The sequence below is a fragment of the Ceratosolen solmsi genome, unplaced genomic scaffold (assembly GCF_000503995.2).
Source record: "Ceratosolen solmsi marchali unplaced genomic scaffold, CerSol_1.0 scaffold31, whole genome shotgun sequence".
Lineage (NCBI taxonomy): Eukaryota > Metazoa > Arthropoda > Insecta > Hymenoptera > Agaonidae > Ceratosolen > Ceratosolen solmsi.
Genome location: NW_011948432.1, coordinates 1,183,704 through 1,206,530, shown reverse-complemented (window position 1 = coordinate 1,206,530; position 22,827 = coordinate 1,183,704). Strand labels below are relative to the sequence as shown.

General features: G+C 28.1%; 1 protein-coding gene across 1 annotated transcript in view; it reads left to right on the top strand.

Moving 5' to 3' along the window:
• Window positions 1-1,786: 1,786 nt before the first annotated feature.
• LOC105364391 (uncharacterized) overlaps window positions 1,787-22,827 on the top strand; it is a 51,195-nt gene continuing 30,154 nt past the window's right edge. Inside the window, exon 1 of the mRNA XM_011502304.1 lies at window positions 1,787-1,980. Within this exon, the coding sequence (XP_011500606.1) occupies window positions 1,896-1,980 (85 nt within the window). The 5' untranslated portion in view covers window positions 1,787-1,895. The remainder of the gene's footprint in view (window positions 1,981-22,827) is intronic.

Below are 22,827 nucleotides of genomic sequence, written 5' to 3'. Positions count from 1 at the left end.
GATATAAAAAATTGTCACAATTTTTATATATAATATAATATATTCAAAAATTACATTGACTCTATTCAATGTGAATTTAAATGAAATTCAAAGTTTAATCAATGCAAATGAATACTTTCTTTTTATTGATACAATACATGATAGTTTTTTTAAGTTTATTTTAAATATATATAAAGTTATTGATGTTTTTATTCGATAAATGTTTATCACACTTTTTTTAAAAAAATTTTGAATATGTTTTATATAATTAGTATTAATATCCGATGACATATTTAATAAATAAATTTAATAAATCATTACTACTATAGTATGTTACTTAGCTGTAGGTTTCGGAATTCTTAATAATTAAAAATACCTCTTGCTTTTTACAATAACATACTTGATAACTGAAATTGAAAATTGAAATATACAAAGACTGGCTAACATGAAAATAAGAAAGTAAACCAGTTTTTTAATATAAGAAATTACTATTACGACGACAATTTATGTAAAAGAATCTTTTTCTAATAATAAGTTATATCTGTTTTTTCAATAGTCTGAGTTGCTGTTATATTCACAAACGCGAAAATGACAGTGTAATAGAAATGAAATGCATCGGAAACATATAAAGAGCAATATGGGAACATTTTATGAATTGCAAGAAAGGATTCTATGAATATAATATAATATAAGAAGAAAATATATTTGTTTCAATTTTTATGGCATTAGTAGAGTCCTTGGGTGATTTTTTCTTTAATATTAGGAAATATACTATTAATAAATCTAATTTTCCACATGTGCTTTATATTTCAATATTACACGCATAAACACAGGTACATGCAACATTTGCTAAACAAAGTTATACAAAAACTCTCACAATAATCCCCGTGATTATTTATAAATCTTATGACATTAACCAACATAACAATTGCGCATACGAGACTTTAAATTTAAATATTAATAAGCACTCGAGAAATTCTTATAAATTACAAATATCCCAAGCAATTATTAATTGCAAATGTTAGTAAATAAAGATAATTATTTGAAATTATTATATTTTAATTGGTAAATGTGAGGCATTGTGAAAATAATGTTAATAATGTTAATGTTAATGAGTACTTAAAATCTAATACAGCGATAATTGTTAATGTAGAGCTAATTGTTATAATGAAAAGGAAGAAGCGCAAATAAAAATAAAAATATGCGAAGTTATAAGTGAAATATACGAGCGACTAAAAGAAAAGACTACTTCGTTTGAGAGAGAGGTAGATGGGAGATACGGTGGAAAACGAATTTTAAACTACCGAGAGGAAAGAGATGTGGTAAAACAGGTGAAAAAGTAGGAGAAGACACAGAAACAAACAGTAGATTGAAATACAGTGGAGGCGCGAGAGCGAAAGGGAAGTAATGTCAGTGGGTGGGAAGGTGAGAGAGAGAGAGAGAGAGAGAGAGAGAGAGAGAGATGGAGCGAGGGAGCGAGGGAGCGAGGGAGCGAGGGAGAGAGGGCGAGAGAGGGTGGGACGGTGAGCGCGGGAGGGAGAGGGAGGGAGGAAACAGAATGGTTAGAGCCGAGCGCCAATAGAGAGGTAGAAGGGCGACAGCGGCGACGGCGTCGGCGGCAGCGGCCACGTGGTGAGTGTGGTGGGGCTATCTCAGCGATTTTATGTATATTACGACGTCGTGGGCAGGAACACGAACAGTGCACCGCTGACTAACTAGTAGTTCGGAGTCGGAGCGCTTAAACGAGTGAGTGAATGTGCGTGGGCCTGTATCTCCTCGATCGAGGACTTAATTTTTGTTATCGGGAGTCCCCTTTAAACACTCGGCAACCGTTAAGACAGGGCCGTGATAATAGACGGCAAAGGAGCCGAGTGTCACGTTTCGGTGGATCGACGACAGCGGAGCTGATCGGCAAGATGATCGCGTTGCTCTGGTCCTTCCTCCTGCTCTTGTCGATGCTCCTCGCCTCGAGCCAGGCCTTTCTCACCGCGCCCGTACCAGGTACATTATTGCGCTCGTAGCTTCTACGAAGATTAGCTGGGGGCCCGTCCGGGGCTATCGATCAATCGGCACAGACGGCCGCAGCGTTTGCATTCCCATCGAGCCAATTTTTCGCTGGATATCCAGGAGCAAATTGTTCGCGATCGCCTTGTACTGCTCGCTCCAATAAAACTGATTTACGGCACTGGGCAATTTCACACTCCATGATGTTTTTAATTTTGAAATCAATTAAAGTTCTGTCGTAAACGCGCGGCGATACGCGGCGATGCAACACGTAGCGAGCCCAGGAATTCAGGACGACTTCGGACGTCGCACGTGAGCGTGCTGCGTTTTCGGCCGGCAATCGACCTCGACGCCGGCGCTCGTCGCCTCGGTGGCATCGACGAGTCCGTCTCGGTGGCTTTCCCTGCGAAAACTATCGGTTTTTCAGAGAAATGGTGCTGGGAATGAATGTCGATTGGCCCTTTTGTTATTATTTTTACCGGAGAGTTATATCAAAGTACTTGTCAAGACGAGCATTTATTCGAGTGAAAATATTTTCATTTTACGCCATTAATGTAGATTTTTATATTTTTATAGACTTTGAAAAACGCTTTACGGCTGAATGACGCATCGCCGTAATCGCTTTTCTACGTTCATTTCCTTCGGCGGTGAAGCGAAAAGAAGAAACAATTGCTCAATACGAGCAGTAATGAAATTTTGACATTTCGAAATTTATAATTATAATTGCTGTAAACGTACAGATTTACAGGTTCATTAGATATACGTAAAGCATTCATGGGTTAGTCGATTAAATTCGGTATCTGATAAAATGTATAAATTACATGTGACCGTGTAAATCTTATGAATCTACATATAGTCGAAAATAATAATAATTGTTTTAATAATTGAATACAAAATTGAAAGCTTAAATAACGGAACGACAATTAAAAAGGAATTAGGAAACACTAAATTAGAAAATAGCCCCGAAACCACATCATCTCTAGCAGCCATCACGATTATAATTTTCAAGTAATAACGCAAACTAAATCCCTAGAGTCTAGAGGCTCAATAAGTGAACAACGTCATAAATAAACAAGGTATGGGGCCTCGGTCGCCCTGCATTCATATTAACAAAAATTGTTCATCGAGATTAGAAAGAAAAATATTTGTAGAGTGAGAGAGAGAGAGTGTGTGTGTGTATATATATATATGTGTGTGTGTGTGTGTGTGTGTGTGTGTGTGAAATGGAGAGGAGGTTGGAGAGACAGATATGGATAAGGTGGCAGAGAGAGAGAGAGAGAGAGAGAGAGAGAGAGAGAGAGTGAGTGAGTGAGTGAGCGAGACATAGTGATAGTAAGAGGTGGGAGGGAGGATGTAGATAGCAACGGAAATTGGCACGAAGCAAACCGTTCATAAGCTGCAATTCTCTCTGCCTCTGTGTGCCGGTTATACAATGAGAGCATCGATTGGCAATTGACACGATGGATGACTCAGGCAGGCACATCGGCAGGGTTTCGCGACGTGATAACGAAAAAAGAAATAAAATGGAGTGAAGAGGGCTAAAGTAGGAAGATGTTTTCAATCTTGAAATTTAGTTGCGCGGCAGCTAAGTAAACGAGTTGTAATCGATAGTCCAATATATCTGGCCTGGTATCGACGAATCTTCGTCCATTAGCCCGCTGGTTTGAATCGTCATGCATATATATATATATATATATGTTCTTGTAGACCCTCGGGATGGGCGTTAATCCTTAAAATACAAGTGATGCAAGATTAAAATTGTGAGAGAATCGCATTTGTCAAGCGACTCTCTCCCATAACAACTTTCAGGCTTTGCAAGAAGAATATGAGGAATCGACGATTCACTTTGACTGATCGAGCATCAATCGAGCTCAGTTAGAGTGCGATATTTCGTTCGTCTGGGATAATCCATGAAAGTCGAGAAAAGCTTATTAATTGTATCGAAGATTATTGAAATGAACACGACGATTTAATCTTTTAACGATTCCTGCTATATTTAGTTGAAGTGCCGCGTCATTTATATTTCGTACTTTCTAAAATAGATGTTTTTTTTTTTTTGTAATACTTGGATAATGTTGAAAAGTTGAAACGATTAATTAATGAATTTTCTCTATATCAAATTGTTCACTCGATAAATACTCATTTTATTTGTAAGGAAAAATAAATTAACGAAGTATAATCAATAGTTTAAATATAACGAGAAATTCCATTAAACACGAGTTGTTTACCCTATAAATAAAAATATATTCTGAAATTGCTTTACTTCATTTTTTCTTTTATTATAAATAATAATAATAATAATAATAATAAGAAGAAGAAGAAGAAGAAGAAGAAGAAGAAGAAGAATATGTTTAAATATGAAAGCTTTTGATTTTAAAAAAATTAAATGCCAAACAATTAGCTTAAATACAAATGAATATACGTTTCAATTAGTACTTTTACGTGATATCAAGCACTATCTTGTTTACTTGAAAGTTGTAGTCGTTAACGCTCAATAAATTTGAATCGATAATATTATACCTTGACAAATACGTGACTTTTGCAATATTTAAGAATTTAGCTACGCATATGAATCCAAAAACAAAATATCTGCGAGATTATATTTCTGAGGAAGTTGGTTCTGATAGAATTGTCGAATAAGTCAAGAAATAAAACGATGCCTTGTTCTTCAATTAAAACACAAAACTAAAAAAAATTCCAACGTCAATTTTATATCATTGCATTATATTATTAATATACTATCTAACGGGGTTTTATTTTTTAATTTGCAATTGATGGTACTTTGAGACATAAAATACGGAGAAATTATTTTATTGATCGATTCATTGTAGAATCATCAAAGAAAAATAAGTGGCAAGAAGTTAGTTGTGTTTACTTGTACTCGGAAAAGTTTGTTCCAGAAAGTCATTAGTTACGAGAACATATGCTATTCTATTTATTTACCGGCATTATAAATAATCGTACGATTGCGGAAACATTGGGAAAAAGCTAACGAAACAAAAATAAAGAAAAAAATGTACTGAAAAAAGTAGTAGATCCATCACCTCCTTGTAGTTTATTTTTTTTGCTTTTTTTGTTTTGTTTTTGTTTTTGTTTTATGACGATTTCAGAGCAGCAAGTTGTTTGTTTGATGTAGCCGTTGAGCCGTTATTTTGTCAGATAATTTCCTTTTCAATAACGATCGTTTTCTCCATACGGATCATCATCATCCGATCAATTGATACTTACTTGTTGAATTAATGTGTGCGAAAGTAGCTGTGTTTAGAAGATTATTAAATATATGATGTGCTGATTCATATAGAAATAATTATAATTCCTCGTTTCCTTAAAAATACACGCGAAACGATGTATTATATTTTCAAATTACTTCAACGTCAAACTTACTCTACAAATGGAGATTTTGTAATAATGTTACACCGACAAGAAATAACAAGAGGAGACACCGTTATTACATTTACCTATACATTGGTATATGTCATTCGTATAAAAGCTAAAAAATTAGAAATTAATCGGAATTGACGTGAAAATGGTGAAAATACGTGTGTAATGAATGTCAACGATAATTAGATAATTCTTTAGCCATATAGACACACACACACACACACACACACACACACACACACACATATATGTATATATATATATATATATATATATATAATAAATAATGTAAAATTCCTAATGAATAGCGGTTACGATTTCAATAAAATTCTAAAACTCGATCATAAGTTTCGTGCTGCCTGGTCAAATAAAGTAACAAATTCGTCCCTATTTTCGTACAATTTATGGACAACATCGCGGATGTCGTCCTCCTCTTATTCGTTTCATTCTCTAAAGCTCAAAGCTCTGTCGCGTAATTTATTTCACAAAAAATCAATTGCAGTCGCGTCCATTCAAAGAACAGCTCGCGGAACATCAACGAGGAGCATTATTACTTAAACGAGAAGGCAGCCTATGTTAAAAATCACATAGTCTCGCGTCGGAGTTGAGGAAGGCGAGAGACAACGTCGATTAATGGCTGGAGTTTTCCTTGACGTTTTTTTTTTTTCCTGCGAAAGACGTTGGAAAGGCTTTGATCGACGTAGCGCGTCCTATGACCGACGAAAGCTACAATTTAAAAAAGCGTTCCCCTGGGTACGTCCGTCCCGGAAGGACTCCGGGTTTCCGGATTTCCCAACGGACGTCGTGAACGCACAGCGTCGTCGTTACGCGTAAATGGAAGAGTCCGCGGGTGAGGGATATGACCGTAATTCATATCCGCGTGGCAAGATGCGAGGCCTTAATTCATCTTTTGAGGTAAAGGATGGAGGCCTCGAGCACCGTGAAATCCTATGTGGATGAAACTTTGCCTTTATTTTCGATTGTTGTTGCAAGGGGGAGGGTGGGAGATAAGCGAGGTCACTGGATAATACGAGTCGTATGAAATTTTATGGATGCGCGCGCTCGTGTGCGTATGTGTTCACCAGTCAATCTAGCAAATTGGAACAACGTTGCCAATATCTTTATTTCCAGTCATAGAGAAGTGAATATTGTTGAAATTTCTTTTTAATTTTCTAATGAAAAGACTTTTAAATGTGGTAATAAAAATTTTTCCAAGTACGTTGGAGGGCTTGAAAGGTACTTTTATTGTTTTATTTTGTTTTCTTCTCTTCTCATTTTTTTTTCTTCTTATTCCTTTTTTTTTTTGTTTTTTTTTTTGTTTTTTTTTTTTGTTTTGTTTCGTTTTGTTTGTAATAATTCTGTTTACAGAGCACATTCTGGTAACTTTGCTTATGTGAAGCTACGTAAAGTAAAGTCGCTTGCTATAATAATTTTACCCTTCCATTTAATGCGATACTGCGAAAATACTTTTTGCGAAAAATTTCCATCCCTTAATTAATAGCAATTCCGTAAAAAGTCTAAATTATTATTCAATCTTTCTAATCTAATGTTGAAATTTAATTTAAGAAAATTAGAAAGGCAAAATTGTTCACATGCCAATAATATTATTATCTTTCTGTCGATATTATAAGGTATTTCTATGCAAGCATGAAATTACAAAAATTTTATTAATTTTTACAATACTTATTAGATTAATAGTATTTAATCTTCAAGTAAATGTAAATTCTAGATTGCAAGCGCCCGTTTTTTTCTTGCATATATGTAACAATGTACGCACAATCCATACTTAGGAACGGACGAGCAATTGAACAAATATATGCTCGAATGAATAAACAAACGAATGACTTATAAATGAAGAATGAATATCGGAGATAGTCAGAACTAAAAATGATATTCATAAAGGCACAGGCGGCGCTTCGCCCACTGCAAAAACAGAGAAAATAAAAATCCGATCACGGTCCTCGTTGCAGGAAGAGCAGGCTTCCTGAATTTTGATTCAATGCAGAAGAAAAAGGCAAAAATGTACAACGGAGCAAGAATCGCGGGGCAAGGAACCACAACAGCTGCCATCGTAACGATAAAACGGAGTTCGTTTGTTTTGTGGTGCACGTGACGCGCCTGGGTATAATTTTCTCCCCTAGGATTATTTTTCTATCTTTCCTCGTCGTTTACTAATATATTAAATCATGCTCATTAATTTTTCTACCCTTTTTATTGCTTTCTCTGATAAATTGGGACTGAAATTTTTTTAACGTATAAGCCATTGCATGACAACGTATGTATTTTTATACATGTATCCTACACATATATCCTACTTTTGATGATGATTATTGATTTTTGTATTGCTTTATATTATGAAATCACATTTCTTTTTATCATTATCACAGATTTTTTATTATTATCGGTAAATTGCTAGTTTCACAATTTTTTTTTCTTTTACACAGTATTATTGAATAAATTTTTAAATTAGATTTCAAAACTTGATATACAATTTTTCATGTACAGACTAAATAATCAACTTAGATTCAAATGTATTGATGAAATACAGCGTACCAACACACGCTGATAGTATTTTTATTTTACATCAAGTCATTTGAATTGAAATAGCTTATAATAAATAAATTCATATATTTACCATGTATATTTATAGGTATCATAATAATTGAGAACAGTCTTTGCCTCTAAGCAGAAACTAATTAAAAAAATTTAATTACTAACTATTATTAGATTAATACGATACCTTAATATTATTCTACTCATTTATGTTTATTTATTAGTTAAGAAAACAAAAATAAATTCAAATTAACAGAAATAGCGTAACTATCGTAAAAATGTTATTCTGTATTAACTATTGCAATAGAATTTGTATCTATTTGTATCTATACGTATTCCAAACAAATAGTTCCAATAAATACGTCTCTGTGAATATATTAATTAGATAAATATTTAAAAAAAAAAAAAAAAAAAAAAAAAAAAAAAAAAATACACAAAAAAAAAGAAAAAAAATATAAATAAAAATGAAGTTATTAAATGTATCGGTAATCGTAACACAGCCGTAGGTATCCAGTTATCTATGAAATTTTTTCTCCGTGTCAGTTGTACAGATATCAGGATTTATTGAAATATCCATAGTGTCGTAGAGCTTCAACGATACTCGTATGTTGAGCAATAAAAAGAAACTATTTTTGACAGTTAGTGCATTGAATGATGTGAATTTTGTACTAAGGCTTATTTGCTTATAAATTCTAGTTTATAATAAAATCATAATTTCACTATTTATCTTAAAATGTAATTATAAAAAATATAATACATTTCGTATTATAAGAAAGTTATATTTAACTCTTGAATATCTTATCGTTATTTTATTTATTTATGTCGAATAGACTGACTAATATTTATGATTACATTTATTATTTCTTGGAAATAAGGCTACGAAATTCTGGTTGTAAGTTTATAATTTTTCTTTAAAAAAATAAAATATAAATATCTGATAGTTTAAATGATAAATATTTTACGATTTACTTTTAATATTATTAAAATATGCATCTGCCAATTTATGATATAATAATATTTAATTTAATACTATATTAAAAATTCTAATATATTTTATTAATATATATTCATACGCGCGCGCGCTCGCGAGCGTCCACCCACACGCACACAAAATGTACATACGCATATATATAAAACCATACAGCTATAATACTAGACATTTGTAATACTATATAATATAATTTAATATTACATTAAAAAGGTCTAGGCCTGTAGTAATATTTAATCTAACATTAACAACAAAAGTTTTTAAGGGTTAAAAAAAAAAGTTTGTTAAACGAATTAGCACAGATTTCTTTCGCTTCCAACAATTTTGCACCACTTTCGTAAATTACATTATAACCGAGAAGGTATGCAAATTTATTTATAAATAAAATCTCATACCGTAACTTACTTGTATTTTTTTTTACATTCTGTTGTAATTAAATACTTATGAAAAAAAAAAATGTATTTATGAAAGTTTATGAATATATAAAACGTTTTGATATTTAGCAGTGAGTAACAGTTTCTTTTCAAGCCTATTTGAAAGTGAATTCAAATTTGCTTGAATTAGTAAAATTTTCTTATTTTGCATTTTATCTATTGATTTGTACAATCACTAAGTACAGACACAAACTTGTTGTTTTGAGCTGTTGAATCTGTTATTGAAGTTTAAAAGGATCTCGAAAACGCATTACAAAGTACTAAATGATTTACAAGGGAACATATTCGTACAAAAATGTAACTTTTAAGTTTTTAATTAAAAATCTGCACTGACAGAAATTCGCAAAGTTTTAATGAAATTTATCATGACACAATTTCACATTATTATTTCGTTTCCCGAAAATTCACTATACTATAATAATTCCAAGACAAAATGACGGCCAATGCTTTTGTTATAAAAGAAAACTTTCTTAATCCCACTCCTTCCTCTCATTACGAATGAATCATAAGTTTGTAGCCGCGATGGTGCAATTTGATTCGACATATAACAGTTTTGGAAGAAAAATCCTCTGTGCACCAAAGAGTTCAGTTTTTAATGGTTACTTGAAATTTTTGCACATTCAATATTACGATTAAAATTAAAATCTTTTCCGTAGAGACTCGTCCAATTGTTCATATGGGAGGTCTCGATACAAGCCAACGGTATACTGTTCAACATGTTCAGTACTTTTGTTCATTGCCTTACAATTATTGTATAATCATAAGAATAAAAGTTGATTTAGTTAATAAATTAATGTCTTTTTCAATAGTATGGATAGAGGAAAATAGAGGAAGTTAATTAAGTTTTAGTGCGAATGGTGATGATTTAAAAATGCTTTTAGTGATATAAATCAATTATAAAATATAAATATATTCCGCTTTATTAATATTACGATTAATTATATCAACTTAATTAGATCATTAAGAATATAGATTTTTCTTTTCATAAAACATGTAATAGTTCTCGGACCCTTTATCTTATCTATGTCAATCAAGCCACTTGTGCTATGTTTTATAAGATTTGGTGTGCAAAACGGTAAATTTAATAATTTATATCCCAGGAATTTTCAAAAAATATTTTTTAAATTTATATCTCGATTATTTTATTTCTAATGAAATTGAATATCTTTGATGAAATAATTATTGTACGATTTATTATGTATTTATAATTCATCAATTATAAGATCGTAACTTAAATTACTGTTACACGCTTAAACTGTTCATTTAATTTATCTAGCACGTTCAAAAGTTTTAATGAACTTAAATATCAATTTTTTTCAATATATTAATTGCGTATATACGTGTAATATAAAATTGAATGTAAATATTATTAATTAAGAATATTTTTCAAAGAAAATTCATTATATCAAACTTTCAAATCTAATATTTTATGTTGATATATATTTAATACTTTCTTCAAACTATTTAAAAATTAGCCCATAACTACAGAATAGCAATTATTAAATTATTTAAATAATCGCTTACATTAAATTTTAAAAATAAAAATTCTTTTATTTATATGGAATGTACTCAGCAAACTATCTCAATTAAAATAAAATTGTGTATTCATTTATTTATCGATAACATTCATTCTTCTTAAAGAAAATACCGACAATCGCAACTTCATGTTGAATACAAAGAGAATTTCAAAGTTGTTAAAAGAGCAAAGTATTCTTAAGAATTGAAGAAAAACATTATTAAAATTGCAACTCTTTTACTTTTATTCATATTATTAAATAGCTTAAATCTGAACTTTTTTTTCAATTTAAAACAATATAATGGAATATGTGCAACACTTCAAATAAAATAAGTATTTCTTTTTTTGATTTATTGAAAAAGATATATATTTTTCTTCTATTTAATGAAATATAAATTTATATTAATATTGCGTAATGTAATTTTAAACATTATGGATAATATAAAGATATAACTTATATTTTGTATATCACATATAAATTTTTATATTTGAAATTATAATAAACATTTAATACACTCTTTTGATATTATTGAGCTGTCGCCTATTAATAGATGTTTAATAATTGAAAAATATGCAAATGAAAATTATAAATCATGAAAGATTTTAACCACAATATGAATATTTTTGACAAATGATGGGGCTAAGAAGGAATTTTATCGTTTCTCACCAATAAAATTTTCCATTATTAATCGAAAAAGTAATAATCGTAAAGCAAAAAATTAAGTGCTCTTTTCGGATTCTTCAGAGGACAAGCAATTTATTTACACCCAAGAAAATTAAATTTCATTGCCTCGCTCATGGGAATAAAGTCGAGCGACGAAAATTTGAAGCTTGTGCCCTCCACTTAAAAGTAGTAAAATTTCTCGAACTACGAGATACATGAGCCTCCATAGGCATGAACGATGAGTAATTATGGAGGGGGTAATTAACAAGCAAATTGAGGATTAAGTCATCGAATCTCAAATACGGCGCGTGACCTCACATATCGTTAGACGGGTTAGGGGCAGAGAGCTGGGAGGGGGACTTAAATGCTTTTTCGAGGTGTGCGCCTCGCGGGGTTGGCGCAGTCCTGATCGATGAATCGCAGCCGCTTAATTGTTCAGATCTGTATCAGCGTGTTATTCCTTCAGGGGTCTGGCGAGTGGCCAGAAGCCTCTAGCGCATCCTTTAATGCACGTTGTTCACGGATTTGGAAAATCTGCCGACTACGACGTTTATCCATGTATCCAAGTCGGCGTGACCCGACCGACTCTGGTACACTAACGGTTAGACACGGGCTAATTGATCGCCAATTATTTCACAACAAACTTTCTGTTTTTTTTTTTTAACGCATTTTAATTTGATTACATTCGCAATTTTTTCACTATTTATTAATATATATTTATCCGTCGATCTGCCGAACGTTTTCACATATCATAAAAACAATATATGAATGAGTTCAGATTGAAAATTAAAAGAAGGCGAGACATGCGCATCACCTATCCTCCAACGTAAATTTATTTGATGCTGAGTAAGTAACACTTTATGTTGAGTTTAAATTACCTCAAGTTTAAGAGAAATTCCAATTTCCACGGTCTATTGGGAATCATTACAAACATAAGCGCCAGTTAAGATTTTTCGACTGACGAATATTGCCTAGACAATAAAGATTTCGTATTTTATAACGGTATTATAGAGGCGTTGATGGAGTAATGGAGGCTCGCATACATGCTCGTGTAGATGAGCAAACGTTTGAATGCATTGTAAGACATTTGGGTATTGGAGGTATGATCCTTTTGTTGGAATTGTCAGAGTTGTTTCTGCTCATATCCTCAGAACAATACTATACATATTAAACAGTCTGGTGAATATAAAGCGCTGCACACATAAGTGTGTTTATATACCAACACGCGTATGCATAAAATATGGTAATGTGCGATTATGCCAATATTAGTACAATCGAACCACGCTCACATACATTCGAGCGTCTACGTATAATACTGAAGCAGCACATAGTCGTTGTTTCATTGTTATAGATAATTCTCGTAGAGTTTTATATTAATAAATACGATTGGATGAAATACTTTACATAATTCTCTTATATAATGATCTTATGTATCATCCAAGCTTACAATTTTTGTGATCTCACCCTTTTCCTTTGTAGGGAATTCTGTTCAACGTTTTGTCATAGTTTTATTATTCAGCTTCGATTTCAATTAAAAATTGCATGATTCCTTTTGCAAAGCAATTTGAACCTTCATATACGACAGAACGAGAATTTTATGAAAAAGAATTTTTTTAAATTAAAGAGGTGCTTATTATTATATCGTGAAAATTGTCGATTCGAACCTTTTTCGTTGGATCAGTGGAACGTACCGACAATCCTTTTATATAATTGAAGGGACGGAAACTGATAAATTATCTGTCACTCGATATTACGCGTATTAAATATACATTATACCGTCTTATTCTGTTAAAAAATTTATTTACAATGCTATTTTCGATTAACGCAATATTTAAACAACGTTAGCAACATTTTTAAAATTTAAAAATAATTTTGTATCTCATTACATACAAATGTTATTTTTGAAATTATACTTAAATTTATAAAAAAAAAAAAAAAAAATAGCCAGCAACAATAAAATTATTCTTTTGTTAAAGTTTCCTTTCGAATTAAGGCACATTTTAATATAATATTAATTTAATAATGCTTCAATCTTCATTAAAGGAATGTATCATAGTACTAGTGCATAAGTAAGATAAAGTTTATTAAAGCGTGTTAAATTTTAAAATTATTAATTTTAATCATAAATTTATGCATATTTATTATATATTTATATATGAAGTTTATATATGAATTTATATATGATATTAGTATATTATGATATGAGATAAAAAATTCTTTTGTAAATTGTTTCTTTTAAATACCAATGTAACATACTCTGGATAACAAACTTTTTATAATAATACTTCAGGCTCCATAATTGAGTAAAATTTTCGTTCAATTGAAATAAAATTACCTCTTATATAGGAAATTTGTAAAATAAATTGTTTTTTGATATTTATAATCTAGAGTACATAGAAATTTTACATTAGAACGTTCATAAGAATACAAAATATTGTTTAAAAAATATTCCTATGTAGTACTATTTCAAGGTAAATAATAAATTGTTATCATCTCAGTAATGAAACAATGTTTAAAAATTTGAAAAACTAATTTATTAAACTTATATATTTGATCAATTTACATATAATTTAAAACAATAATAAAAATAATATACAATGATAATACCCTATATATATATATATATATATATATATATATATACATAATCAACTGATTTACTTTACAAATGAATTTATTTTTTACGTTTCTACATGGAGATTGATCTACTTTATTCATAAATTGTTACTTTTCACAAAATAATTTAAAAAATCGAATTTAATCATGAAATGCAGCAGTGTCATAATTTCTATGGTACTATTATGAAAATTATATGCAGAATCACAAGTCATATTGAATGTCATTTTGAAAAAAAAACTGTCGAGGACTATATGGTAGATCACCCAATTCAAACTTGTCTTTAACGATTCGATAAAATTCGATTTATTTCTTTGTATAGAAGATTTTATATGTCTAGAGTACTGATATTAAAATTGTTTTTTTTTTTCGTATTAATATTAAACATCGTATATTATTTTTAAATGTATATGAAGGACTTTTTAAAAATGTTTAACAAACATAAGAAAAAACTATAATCTTACAATATATACGAAACGTTTTAATGCTTGATAAACTTTTCATTCGACAATTATACTTTACTATAATACTGTGATTTCTTTCAAAATTATTATTCACATAATCTATAAATTTTTTATGAAAACCTATTACTCGAAGATAAGCTATCTATTATTATCTGAAAAACTTAAATACTGTATTAATGAAATAAAATACTTATAAGCCATATCAGAGACAAAATTTATTTTTCAAACAACCAAAATAAAAATGAAATAGAAAATTATAGTCTATAAAAAACTAAATGACAATATATTTTATATATTATAATATAAAATGTATATGATAAGAAGAAATATAAAATAAAGTGTAAAGCGTTAATAATAGAGAGAAAAATCCATTGTATTCTCAATAAACTTTCAGCATAACCATTTGATTAACTGTCTTTTAAAGTATTAAAAGCTCGTACTGTTTGGATTTTTATATTTATTGAAAATAAACCATATTCTGTTTTACACAATTTAAAATTAAATAGTCGTTTTGACAAATATTCACACTTTATTAGTACAACTAAAAACCGAATTGTTTCGAGACTTATATTACACAGGTCAACGATTACATTGTTCAAGAATTAAACAAATCAAATGAAGTTGAAAAATAATAACCAATAAATTGAAATATTGTTTTAAAAAGCAATGGAATATTTACAAACATTTATAAATGGTGAATTAAGTACTGAGCTTAATAATGACATATGATTACACCGTAAGTTTAGTGGACCAAGCGAGAAAATTGATAATCTTGGTGTACTTGGAGCCAATCTTCACGTTTTTTTATGTAGTAAAGACAAAATAAAAAATAAAAGATAGAACTTAGCTTCTAAACTTCATAAGCAGAGTTACAAAATGAGTAATTTTGTAGAGTTGCGAGTAGTACAAATGCGCTTATAACATGAAATAATGCTAAACGGAAATCTGGCTCCCCTATCGGACTATATATTTGCTGCCAATGTATCGCATTGCATTGATTCGCAATTAGCTGCAGTTAGTTTTTGCAATTGAAGAGAAGTCAGGCAACGTAGATGGTTATCCACCACACGCGATCATATACTCAATCTTCGTGCTGAGAGCGAAAGCTTCATAGAAACTCTTAGAAATTCAATTGACGATATATTTGAGAGTCGCTCTTGGAATGTCTGACGATACAATTGTTCAAAAAAAAAAAAAAAAAAAACAAAAAAAAACAAAAAAACAAAAAAAACAGTATATGTCTATCATTACAATAGTAAGGTTGCGATTATTTGTGGCTCCTAAAGAATACAAGTATTTTCTGAAATTGCAATACGAACGTGATGTCTTTTTCAAAATCACCGTTCGATATTATCAGCATGCTTTTATAAAATATCATCTACGTTACTACGTTAAAGATACGTCTTTAATACAATTTTTAAAAAATGCATTGTTAATGTCAATATCACTCGAGTAAATGTAAGCTTGAAAATGCGTACGAAAGATGCTAATGTTTGTAATGTATAAATATAGATAAAATACAATTTTATTGTTATGCAGTATTAGACTATTCTTTTATTTTAATGAAAGTAGTGGAAACTTTTAAATTATGAAAGCCATAAAAACTAAAATTATACATTAATTTGAATTTTGTATCATAATAAAAATAAAGGTACTTATGTTAATATAATTCTCACATGGTAAAATTATAGTTAAGAAATATAATCTGGAAGTATTTGAAATATGTAAAAAAAGACGAATGTATAATAATACTTTTTCCGATTTGAGTATGATATATTGTGGTAAACATAGCATTAGTAAAATTATTCAAAGTTCTGAATTCTCATTGTTTTTAGTTAAATAATGATTCTAAATTTTGAAAGTAATTTCATCGGTACCAGTAAATATTTATTATAAATGTCATTTTTATGTTTAAAATAGAATACCAATGTTTGTAGATACGATTGTATTATGTGTCAATGAATTTGAATTTTCAATTTATTAAAACATTAACATGATCATAATTAAAATTTTATTTATTATGTAAAACCAACTAATAAAATATTAAATATTGTCAAAATAAAAAATAAAAATTGTTTAGACTCAACATTTTCATAATTATTACATCTAACTGTTTCATACAAATTGCAATTCAATTAATATAAGCATTTTTCATACAGGCATATTATAAATATAGTGATTCACATAAGAAATACAAAAAAAATTTCCAATTAATCACTTAGATTTAAAATTCATCAATTCACGAAAGAGTAAATTGTTTTAATTTTGAATTAAATTCTAATGAAGCGAGAATTAGTATTTGTAATGTGATAGATGTAGATGTAATGGGTAGAAAATACAAAAACTCAACCTAATAAAACTTACAAATTTTCATGCGAATTAAGTATATACTTCACATAGTAAAATGAAAGGACTATTATTTCTATATAAAAAAAAAAAAATAATGTTGTGATTGTATTAAATGCAATTGAAATATCGTAAAAGTCAATTTACAGATAGCGGCAACTGTAATTCAATTCATATTTAAGTCCATTCATCTTCTTTTCTTGTCGTTTTATCATCCTTCTTTTCATGAACTTTTTTTCATTTATTTTTCAGATATAATATATATTAGTACATATAGTGTACTCTTCATTAATTGGTATTCACTTACCAAGTGTGTTTGTATAAATTATGAATCTCTCATAATTACTACTTACTTTTAGTTCAAAATTTAACCTTATTACATTATTATTATTATATACTATTTATATATTTATATTGCACTACTATCGTTGATAATACCTGCAACGATCAAATACAATTTCATATTTACCTTTTCTCTTATTAAGAATTGTCCCTCACAACATTCAATTATAAATTATACTTTAATTTTACTTGTATTAAAATCGAAACAATGTACAAACAATATCGAGCACAAACAATTGGGTGTATTTTTAATTTTATTATTTTAAATAAAAAGTGAAATAATTAGACTTTCCAGAGGTAATAAATTTCTGTGACATATTAATTTTATTCATGTAATCTCTTCTTTATTAGCTCCTCAGAACCAGAACATTAGTTAACTTATCCGCGAGCGCCTGACAATAATAATTTTCGCCTTTTCTTAATTATAAACAATATCGAAAAGAAAAATTGCGAAAAAAAAGAACAAAGTTATTAATGTTTGCCTTATTAGCATCGATGGATCTTCGTTCACTTGCATTCCGCAGTTTTTATTTTTAGTGTACAGTTACTCGTATACATTGTACCGAGGATAAGTTATTTTTCATTATACTAGTCACATTAAGCTGTGTCGAATACACTAAATGTTTAAACAGAGGAACGTACTTAATGTTAACGACAGAAAAATAATGCGGAAAAGAGAAAAGTAAGCGAAAAATGAACGAGATGCGTAAAATATATAAACGCGTAGGCAGATACAACTTGGTTTATACAATTACAAGATACAATTGAACGAATGTTGATTAAATAAATGTCAGTATAAATTTTTTTATGACTCCTCTATGAACAATCTTTTCATCTTATTTTGCTTGCAACAGTTAAATGAGTGATGTCACAACAGTATCTATTTATTTGTTCCTTATTCCTCTATTTGTTGTCTCAGTTCTTGCCAGCATCATACGTTCGGGTGCACCTATTTCACGATAAATTGATTTATCGCTTCTGTTTCTTATTTATATGAAAAGTAAAGCTTCAACAAGCGCACTTATTATCACTAACTTTGATCTATTGTAAATTTGTTAAAAGACATAGGATAAAATAAAATAGGAATTATTAATGTTTTTAAATGCTGTACATTATGTATATATTTTAATAAAATAAATAATTTTTTATTATTTTTATTCTTATATATTAGAGTAATTATCAATTATTAACATTAATGTTACTTAGATTATTTGTTAAAAAATATAATATAAAAAGTTGCATGAAAAATAAGCAAAGGGTTTATCAAAAAGAGAAGAAATAAAAGAACGACAAATCTAAGGTTATTAGCATAAGAAACGTGATAAGTGAAATTGTATAAAAGGAAAACAGTACAAAGAAAAAACATAAATAATATAAACAAATAAAAATTCTTGAGGAAAAGTAAGATTAGGTAAAAAAAGAAATTACGGTCAAAAGAAATGTGTGAGCAGAATAGTTGTCAATGTATCAGTAAAACAGGCAATACAGAGAATAGATGATGGTAAAAAGATTAATGAACAGAGGCATAAAAATAAGACAATGAGAAAAGATAAAACATTAGAATTTTTCAAAGTAACGAATAATGAGAATGGAAGATAATAAATAATATTATAAATAATGAATAATCTATAACGAAATATAGAAAAACCAGATAAAGAGGAAATATATTTTATGAAATAATGTTAATGCCTAAAATTTAAAATTTCAAAAAATAAAAATAGTTATAAATGAAAATCTTAGATAAATTTTCGAAGTAGAGTATTCTTTTATAATAACAGAGGTTTTTGCAACTATTTATATGTAGTTCATGAAAAGACAGGTGATGAGAAAAAAGAACTAAAGAGGCGAATATACAAACGGTATTTTAATAGTGAAAAAAATATAATATATATAAATATAAAGTACATAAGAATAAAGTAAGAAAGTTAAGATAAATTACATTTAGGTAAGAATAGGAAGAAAATGCTTAAAGTGAAATAAGTACGAGAAAAAACTTGAGGAAGATACAAAGAAAATCCAACTACAGAGCATAAAAGATAAAAGTAGAAGATGGTATTCTTTGTATGTGAATGAAAAAAGGGGAAATATTGAACAGAGATGATATGATATAGAATTATTTGTACGAATTTAATACGATTACTTTAATTAAAATATAGATTCAAAGGGAAAATAACCTAAAGAATTATATAAGGAAAAGAGTTTAGTTAAAAATTTTGATTTTACGGATGTGATAAAATCAATGTTAAAAAATTAGAAAAATATAAATAGAATAAAAATATGAAAAATAAACAATTGATTTGAAATAAAAAAAAACGAATTTTTAAATATTACATTGCCAATGAAAATATAGTGCACACCATTAATAATAACAAATTACAAAGTAAAAAGCTCAATAGAAAAATTAATTATCAATCAAGTAATATTTGGAAGAGATTCGTTATTATTTAAAACATAGACTCCTCATGGTTTTGAAATCAATAAATAATTTATGCAATAAGATAATAAAACACATATTTGAATTAAATGCAAGAAAATACTAAAGATACAAACTTTTGAATTATAATTCAATAAATATAAAGAACAGATACATTATAGAAAAGAAAAGGTTTTCCTTCGATAAATCAGCATTCAAAAACCACTTTTAATAAAAATTTAAAATTCAAATTCATTCAAAATTCTTTTAACCATTAAAATACACTATTTTTAATTGCAGAATTTTATAATAATAGATTTACATTAAATAACCGTTGGTATAAATGGATATAGTAAAAATAAATTTATTGTTCTAAACGCAAATTATATATCCATGAATGCACTATTTCCCGCATATTTGTGGCTGAGCTCTAATGGCAACTATATACTTCTTGAATCCCGGTGCTTGTATGTTTTAACAATTCATGTCGAGTACGTAGATACAGAATACAATATATTCCTTGATAAATAAGGATTATATATATATATATATATATATATATATATATATATATATATATCTATATATATATATATATGAAAACGAAAACATCAATTAGATATAATATCATATTAATGAAAACTAAAGTTTATTAAAATAGATATTAAGTTTTAAAATAAGAGAGAAGATAGAGCTAGACTATTTATTTGCCATCAGAGACATAAAATTAAGTAGAAAAATGGTAAGTCGAAAAAATTATAAAGTATATTATATAGAAAAAAGATATTGATCAAATTAAGCAATTCAAATATATTACGAGGCATATAAAAATTAAAATAATAATAAAAAAAAGTTGGCGAAAATATGGACAGAAATCATGAAAAAGACAGAAATATGAAACATAATAAAGAAAATAGTAGATTAGAAGTAAATAATATGGTACATACGATACTTAAGAAAATAGCATTAAAAAACGAATGAAAGCAAAGTAAGAGCAGAGATTAGAAAAACTAATAATATAGAAGAAAAATAGATAATCACTAGTTATAAATTACAGATTCTTATCAATAAATACTATGAGATAATTAAAAGTATATATTTAGCAATAAACATATCGTCTAAATAAAATTGAATGTAAATAAAAAAATTTAATAAATTTAAAATAATAAAAGCATTAAAACTAGACTTGAAAATTTTAAATATGTGTTAAGAAAAACAGAAAACTCTTCAAAACAATTCATTAACATATAGAGTAAAACATATGATGATGCAAAAATATAAAATTTACCCAACGTGTCAATTTGAAGACACAAATGTATTTAAAGTAATAAACACAGATGATTAAAGAATGGTAAAGCATACTTTGTCTACATTTTCCACTGATAGACGATATTGTGGATAAGGAGGCAAGCATTGAAGATGATTCGGTGTTGGAATATTTTTCCGACATCGAAATAGTATTTAACTAGATAGATGAAACATTCGTGCAGAAAATTTATGAAAATTGCTTGTTAATGAAAAATAAGGGATGCCAAAAAATAAGGACTTTTCATGAAACGAAAAATTAAATTGACAATTAATTTAAAGAATTTTGTACATTTGAAGTAAGCAATGGTGTCTTACGATTTTTAAAGTTTTTTTTATATATCCATATGAGATTTGACAATAAAATAAAAAATAGTATAGAGGTGAAACTTAGACGAAAAAAAAAGAGGAAAAGAGGAAGAGAGAAGTATTGCAAGAATAAAAAGTACTTGAAGCTTAGGAGGGAACATTTCCAGAGAAAAGTACGAAAGTAAGGGTAAAATGTGGAGCTCAAGTATGTTTGATGCAAAAGTATGGGAATGCAAGTGAAAACAAATATAATTGGAATAAGCAAAAGTTGTTTCAAATACCTATTATTTATTTATTAGCATCAAGTACGTTGGCAATAGATGAAAGTAAATTAATTAATTAAGACGTAGTGAGTGATAGAATAAGTACAGTAAAAAGTAAAAAAAATTAAGAGAAATTTTATTTTATTAAATAGGAATAAAGAATCTTTAGAGATTATTTAAGAGAAAATAAAATTAAGAACGAAAGTGATAGAGAGGAACATATTACATAAATATAAGAAGTTTAGTATGAATTTTAGTATGACAGTTGTATATGAATAGGAAATATATCGAAATTTATGATACAGAAATTGCTATAATATTATAAGAAAAATATAAACTAAAAGATTTAAAGCAAAAGATAAATATTGACAGTAAGACGTAGATGTAAATAGGAATAAAAATTAAAAGAATACTAAACGAACAGAGAATGAAAAATTATGGCATATGTAAGGAAGATAAAAATATTGAACAAATATGAACTATGCGACGAATAAAATCAAAGAATTTAATAGAAACATAATAATAAATAATAAATAATGTATATATAATATTCAATTACTTTACCTTTATGTAAATATTAATACAAATTCATTATATGCACATGAAATTGAAACGAACGTTTTCTTTTTTTAAACGTAGCAAATAAAATTACTTACATTTAAAATTTCCATCTTTATATTAATGTTAATTATAATTTTTTAAACATTACAATCGATAAAACAGTTTTACATAATGTGAATTAGTTTTAATGCAAAAATTACAAAAGATAATAAAATTTTTTATTATTATTATTCCTTGTATAAAATCCATATACAAACATATTTAATATTTATATTATATATTGTACAAAAAGAGTCTTTATTTATAAAATAGTAAAAAAATAATAAATATTAAATAAAGGTTAAAATATTTAAATAATTACTAAACAATTTATAAAGTTAAAGAATTTAAAAATACAATAAATATAAAATTTATTAAAAAATAAAGTTAATTTATCTACATATTTACTGGGGTATATTGTTTGGCGACTTAAAAGGATCATTTTATATCCAGCTTCAATAGAATTCTCTCGTCTTGTTTTCTATTTTTCCTCGTTTTATTATCCTCCTTTATTTAAGACAAAGTGTATATAAAAATAAAAAAAAAAAAAAAAAAAAAAAAAAAAAAAAAAAAAAAAATCGATGCATATGCATACGATAGAACATAATATAAAAAAATGCTAAATTAAAGTTTCCCAACTTTAACATAAA